This window comes from Triticum dicoccoides, chromosome 3B (assembly GCF_002162155.2).
Source record: "Triticum dicoccoides isolate Atlit2015 ecotype Zavitan chromosome 3B, WEW_v2.0, whole genome shotgun sequence".
Lineage (NCBI taxonomy): Eukaryota > Viridiplantae > Streptophyta > Magnoliopsida > Poales > Poaceae > Triticum > Triticum dicoccoides.
Genome location: NC_041385.1, coordinates 543289600 through 543296691, shown reverse-complemented (window position 1 = coordinate 543296691; position 7092 = coordinate 543289600). Strand labels below are relative to the sequence as shown.

The 7092-nt window shown below is 45.3% G+C and overlaps 1 protein-coding gene across 1 annotated transcript; it reads left to right on the top strand.

The window, feature by feature from the left end:
* Positions 1-811: 811 nt before the first annotated feature.
* Positions 812-2888, top strand: LOC119276985 (FCS-Like Zinc finger 8-like). The gene is made up of 3 exons (XM_037558179.1): positions 812-1024; positions 1669-2396; positions 2476-2888. Exons 2-3 carry the CDS (start codon positions 1708-1710, stop codon positions 2597-2599), a joined length of 813 nt encoding a protein of 270 aa, XP_037414076.1. The 5' UTR covers positions 812-1024; positions 1669-1707; the 3' UTR covers positions 2600-2888.
* Positions 2889-7092: the final 4204 nt, after the last annotated feature.

Genomic DNA, 7092 nt, shown 5'->3' with positions numbered 1-7092 from the left:
TGACGCTGACAATACAATATTTTGTGTCGATTTTTGTCGTGTGGCAACGTTCTTCAGCTTGTGCCTTTGTTGGTGAGATTTGTGAATGTCGACTCTTTCCTAGATCTTCACCTTCCTGATTTGCCTGTAAAGCCGTTCGGTTATAAGTTGTTACACCATCATGTATCTTTTTGGTCATTTTCTTTCTTCTTGTTGCAGGTTGTTGTCATGTGTAATCATGTCCGGTTAGTGTCTTTGTTAATTCAGTCAGGCTCGCCTCAAGCCTTTTCTCTAAAAAAAATACAATGTGCATATAATTCCTTTGTGGCCCAAGATATATTCGCGGTGTTGATATCGCCTCGGGAGGTAAATACATGGTGCATCCAAATGACAGGTGCACAACTTTTCTCTAGGTATAAACAATCTGGACCCGAAAAAAAGTATAAACAATCTGGATAGCTTTAAACTGACTGATCGATGGACCCTTTCTTAAGAGCCCAGTTGTCCGGCACGTATAGCTTTAAACTGACTGATCAATGGACCCAGCACCATTACGTCGCTAAACTTAGGCGTATTCGAGTTAATGTTCTCCAAAAAGTAAAATTAGTCACATGGAGCAGCACTGGAGTGCCTTCCAAGAAACACAAAAGAAAAAAAAGGGAGAGAGCAGACGAGTAAAGAAAAAACAAAAGGAGAAGAGAAAACAAAAATAGTACTACTGCTGTACACTAAACTACACTACACTAGGAGAGAGAGAGAGAGAGAGACGAGCCCGTTGCTTTTGCATGCTGCGTGTCCGCGCCGAGGACACTTGTCTTCTCCCCATAAACACACCAGCAAGCGCACCCGAGAAACCACATGGAAAGCACGGAGGGGGAGGGGCAGCAGCGAGTCTAGAGCGAGAAGCAGAGTGCCCTGGAAGCCTCGCCCACCCCATTCCCCCCTTTCTTCTCCCCTAGGGCTCTCCGGCCCTTCTTAGTCCCGTCGCGCGAGGAGGGGCACCACCGCCTGAGCATCCCCGCCCGGCCGTCGAATCGACCGCGAGGTACGCACACCCACTGCTACTACTCTCCCTGAGTGGAAAAGATGCGGCCGCACTTTCTAGATTTGTGTATGCTTGGCCCAGAAGTTTTTGCGGTTCTTGGCTGGTTTCCCAGTCCGGGCCTCAGATTGGACGGCTTTCGTTTACTGGTTGCTTGATTCGGCCGCGATTCGTGTCGCGTGATTTCTGGTCGGTGGTAATGCCGCCTTCGACCTTCCCTTTCATGGCCGTCGCAGTGCCAGGTTATGGAGCTCGGAACTGCATCCCTGTAAATCCTTGTTGAAGCAGCTGTTGGGATTTGGAAGATTGGGGGGAGAAGAGCTTCTGCTGTTTATCCGTTCGGCTTGGTGTTCTTGTTTTCTTACCTTGACCATGTTCAAGTGACTGTAGTTTTCGGTCTTGCTTTTTGAATTTGCAAGGATGAGATGTTTGTGCTTGGAACCGGCAGGCAATTTGTTAGTTTTCATTAAAAAACAATGTACCCGGTTAATCAATCATCGTTCTTTTCTTTTGTTCTCTTTGATTGATTGATCCTTTGACCCATATGAGTAAAAGCAAAAGCTGAAATCTATCTGAACTTTTCTTTGCTCTCGTCACTCACTGCTGACTGATCTGATACTAAAAAACAAACCGTTTGACTGTTTCAGAGACAACTTGCTAGTGCCTGTGCTCCTCAAGAGCAAGCCATGGACAACTGCGCCGACCAGAACCTTGCGCAGAGGAGCATTGGATTCTTCAGGGTGCCTGGTCTCTTTGTGCGGCTGAGCAGCAAAGGCCTGAATGCAGTGGACCCTGATTCAGTCTGGAGCCCAACCTCTCCTCTGGATTTCAAGAACCTGCCGTCATCAAACACCGTGGGCACCAATCTCAAGCCCACTGGACTGCTAGGCATCGAGGCTGATCTTCTGAAGCTCAGAACCGGCTCCCAGAGAGTCGGTCTCGGCCTTGTCGATGCCCTCACCGCCGACGAGGGCTCGTTGCACTTTGGAGGCAAGAACTCCTTTCTTGAATCCATCAAGCCATTTCTTGAGCTTGGGCTGCCAAAGGCGGCTGCCGATGCATCATCGTGTCAGAAGACCGGTTCGGTTGGCCATGGCGACGCCATGAACGAGAACACAGGCTTTGTTCAATGTGATTGTGAGGATGAAGAGTACACCTGCGTGATCGAGCATGGCCCGAACCCGAGGACGACGCACATCCTGAAAGGCCAGACGGTGGAGGTGCCCAACGGCGTCCGTTCCAAGAGGCCGATTTTCACCATTGAGCCCATCGAGGAGCAGTCATGGCCATCGATGCCGGCTGGTGGTGCCACTTCTGGTTCGTGCTCCTACTGTAGGAAGCGGCTGCGAGAGGACATGGACACCTTCATGTATCTGTGAGCACTGAAACGATTTTTGCTTCCATCTGTTTTTATGTGGTTGTGTTCAGTTGTTGAGTTTTGTGTTGGAATGCAGGGGCGAGAAGGCGTTCTGCAGCAACGAGTGCAGGAAGTGCTGCATCGAGGAGGAGATGGATGAGGTGGAGGTGGAGCTCATGATGCTGGATTCCGGCGGCTCCTCTGCTGATCTGCATTGGTGAAGATTGCTTGCTTGCTAGTGGTGGTGGCGAGGAAGCGTTGCCCACAAGCGTCTGTTCTTTCTTATTTTGGCCTGGAACTTAGTAGGACTCAGCAGCAGGGAAGGGAGGGAGAAAAACGCTTCTCATTCTGGTTTTTTGTATGAATGGAGGAGAGGTTTTGAATTTATCCAGTGTCTGCCATAGCGCAATGGCTGGACCATTTTCATGGGTATTGGGAGTATTCCTTTTTGGCTGTAAGACTGGTAGAAATACTCAAATATCGATGTGCCATAATATATTAATCAATCAATTATATTACCCTCTTATATACGAGTATATTTTTTAGTCCTGCGAGTTGTGGCCACCCGAATTTGTTCTGCGCCGGGGCTGATTAATGATTGTTCATCATAGAGAGCCTTTGTTACTCTCTGCAGCTCATCGGCGAATGCTCCTGAGGAAAAGGTAAAAGTGAAAACTACAGTAGTAGTATGATGCTCTGCTCTGGTGGGCAGTCAGAAGCACTAACTACAGTCGCAGTGCAATTATCACCAGCTTTGCCATTCATTGTGCTGTAGCCCGCAGCTGCAGAGGGCCCTGTGTAGCTACAGTACCATGTTGCATCGACATAAGGACGGGCGCAGGTAGGCAAGCCTAAGCGCTTGACAGTACGGGTGCTACAGGCAAAACGCCAAGGGTATCCAATGCGCCCGGAGAAAGGAAAAAGGAGGACTCTTGACTTCAGCGTCATTCATCGCTTGCGACTTCAGCAGATCAGCATCTTGAACAAGGATCACCAACTTCTTTTCCCAAGGGTCGTTTCAGTTTTCCTCGGGAGAGCGATTTACTTACATTTTTTTACATTTGGGAGCTGGTTCCACCACAAGTAACCATGATGATCTATGCTCTGTTCGCGGTATATGATTTTTTTGACGATTGAAATAGGAAGAACACATAATTGTGAGAAAGAGGCCTTTTTTTTTTGCTTTCGAGAGTACAAAATTTCTTATTTTTCTTTATAATAAACATGTTCTAACCGTGTGTAAATTTTTGTTAAGCTACAAATGTTACGATAAAAATGCAATGTAAGCTCTGTAGGGCACAACTTTTTTCCCAGGTCACAACTCACAACACATATTGTTTCTTCACGAAATTTTGTGTATGGAACATATAAACGGTGCTGTGTTACCCGCCGTTCTAGCGGCATTGCGCTCGCTGGTCGTTTTCAACCGCTGGATGCTTTTACTGTGCACATTTTTACCTCGTTGTCATCTGGTCCGCCGCTCATTGCTTTCACACTCGTAAATATAAAAGACATGAACATGTGTGTTGTCAAAAAAACATTCAGTTTTTCTTTTCTGTTTGAGGGCAACGTATTGAACATTTGCATAATTACCCTCTTGTGTACAATATGATTGAAATGATGTTTTTTGCTACAACATACTAGAATAATTGATCTTTCTCATAACTTCTTTTTTTGCGGGGGATATCTTTCTCATAACTTCTTTTTTTTTTGCGGGGGAAACCTTTCTCATAATTTCAACTCGGTTGAAATACTTATACAGATTATACATAATGTATCCTTACAAATAGAGTTGCATACAATAAAAAAAGAAGTTTGAACCAAAGAGGCCCTAAGAGCAACTTCAATGGGGCGGCCCAAATGGACGACGATTTCATCCGCGTTTGGTCCGTTTGGATCGGCCGCACGCCCTGCGTCCGCCCTGTTTTAGATATGGGTCGGCAAGGCGCCCAACGCATTGACCCATATGTGTCGGCGTGGCTGCCTGGCCCCCTATTTTTTGCATGATTGCATAGTTTGAATCAAATAACATAGTTTTGGACCGAATAAAATAGCATAGTTTATTACAAGCCGAATGAAAATAAAAATGTCTCACATAGCTCTCACATAGTTTTGCAAAACGAATAAAAGAAGATACATCTATTGGTTGCCAACATGAGCCCACATGTGCTCAACCAAATCATTTTGCAGTTGCACGTGAGTTTTCCAATCACACTTGTCTTGATGAAATTGGGTGAACTGTTCAAACGTTGCCGCTACTGCATGCTCGGGCACAACATTCTCACCCTGAAATTGAAACCCTTGATCATACAGACCTTCCGGGCGCTCGTCTTCTACGATCATATTATGCATGATCACACAAGCAGTCATCACCTCCCACAGTTTCTGCGTGCTCCAGGTATTAGCAGGATACCGAACGATGCCCCATCAAGATTGCAAAACACCAAAGACACGCTCGACATCCTTCCTAGCACTCTCTTTCCTCTTCTCTCCGACAGGGTTGGGTATTATCTTGACAATAGTGGTCCACTGAGGATAGATACCGTCACCCAAATAGTATCCTTTGTCGTAGTGTGGCCGTTGACAGTAAAGTTCACCGATGGGCTGTTGCCTTCGGCAAGCCTAGTAAACACCGGCGAGCGCTGGAGCACGTTGATATCATTGTGTGATCCTCCCATGTCAAAGAAAGAGTGCCAGATCCAGTGGCGGCGCCAGGATTTTGAGGTTGGGTATTCATTGGCACATAAAAATACTCTAAATGTACTATAAAGACACCAGTACGACAATAGTAATTTTTTAATGCATCAGACCATACTAATTATACATGAACATAAAGACACCAGTACCTTTTATTTGACAAATTGATGATATCCCATCTTACAATATAACTTTGCGATCGCCTTTTTGGAAGAGTTTGATGACATCCTCATCCTTTACTTGATTGAAGAATTCTCTCTCAACAAATGTAACCAAACAATTGTTCAAGTAATCATCACCCATTTTGCTCCTTAGCTTATTCTTCACATAGTTCATTGAAGAGAACACCCTTTCAACACTAGCAGTAGCTACTGGAAGAATTAATACCAACTTAAGAAGCTTGTAAACAATATAGTATTTGCCCACGAACCATTGCAAAGGTCAAATTGTACTTCATAAGCATTTGCTCAATAGCAGCTTTAAGTGTCAAAGAGGTAGTATCTTGAACATGAGCAAGACCAAGAAATCTTACAACAGCCCTTCCTTTCTTATCAACATAACGCAAGCAAACTGCCAACTGTTCATTTTGATACACATCACTAGACTCATCTGCAAGTATTGCGAAGTGGCCACCATCAAGTTCTTCAATGACTAATTTTGTAGTCTCCTGTGCACAACATTTTATTAGCTCATGTTGTATATCATGGTGAGTCATCTTGCAGTTCTGTGGAGCATTTTTTAGAACAACCCTATCAACCTCTTCAAAATTTCCAGCTAGCCAATTTAAAAGATCAAGAAAATTTCCTTTATTTAGTGAGTTTTCACTTTCATCATGTCCTCTAAATGCCAAGCCTTGGTGCAATAGAAATCTCAAACATTTGAGTGTCCATGTCAAACGCTGCTTATACAAAGCCTTATATTGTGAGGTGTTTGAAGCAAAAGACTCCCTAATTGATGCTTGTGGTGTAGTGAACATATCATACTTCTCTTGAGCTTCAGCATGAGCACTACTAACATCACCTTCATGTTTCTTCAATCTTGATTTCATGTTCCAGTTCCTAAATCCATTCTTCACAAATGCATCTCCACCGGGATATTTTGTCTTATCCTTGAACAAATAACAAACAAAGCAGAAAGCACTATCTTTTGCCACACTATACTCAATCCATGGAAATTCTTTAAACCAAGCACGGCAAAAGCGATGGTCAACTCCACTTTTATTTGTATACTCAAAGTTATGATTCTTTGGTTGACATGGCTTCATCTCAATACATCTTCTTCTTACTCTATCTTGGTCATTAACAACATACATTGAGATGGGAATCCGCTTTCCAGGATCAGGTTCGAGTGCCTCCAAATCTTCTTCCATTGGTTCATCATTTGCATCACTTGTTTCAGCATCTTTTACAATTGGGGTTGGGGTTGCTTCTCTGCTCTCCGGTTCACGTTCCGCATCCGGTGCTTGCACTAACGCCAATTGCAAATTGCTCTCAAGCTGAACATGAGAGGTACAAGTACCCGATGCAGCTGCACTCTGATTCGGTGTAGACGTTTCATCAATCTTCTTTGCTTTTGAAGCTTTTTCCCACAATGCAAAAATCCTACTGCCACCACCAGTCTCATTCTTCTTCTTCATCTACATTACAACAAAACAAGGAAGAAATTAGCATCTACAAATTAAATCAACTACTTGCAATAATTAGGTAAGCAAAATCGAATCAACTAAAAAACTGAAATTTTGTTTTCTTTAGGACTGTACCTGACCGCAGGGGGGAGAAAAACTGCCGCTGGTCCCTGGGCTGGGCGGCGTCGCGGCGGGCGATGGGCGGCTGGGACTGGACACTGATGAATAGCAGAAGAGGGGCGAACGACGGGGCTGGGGCGGGGCGGCCGGTGTCCGGCGAGCGCCGGGGCGGGGCGGCGATGCAGTCCGGTCGGTGCAGCCCCCGATCGACCGGCGAGAACTGGCGGCGCTGGGGCTTGGCGGCCGACGAGCACTGGCGGGCGGCGGCGCTGA

Excerpts from the sequence above, each read along its gene's own strand:
- LOC119276985 (XM_037558179.1), top strand. The coding sequence starts at position 1,708 with ATGGACAACTGCGCCGACCAGAACCTTGCGCAGAGGAGCATTGGATTC. Across the intron at positions 2,397-2,475 it reads ATGGACACCTTCATGTATCT|GGGCGAGAAGGCGTTCTGCA; the intron begins GTGAGCACTGAA and ends GTTGGAATGCAG.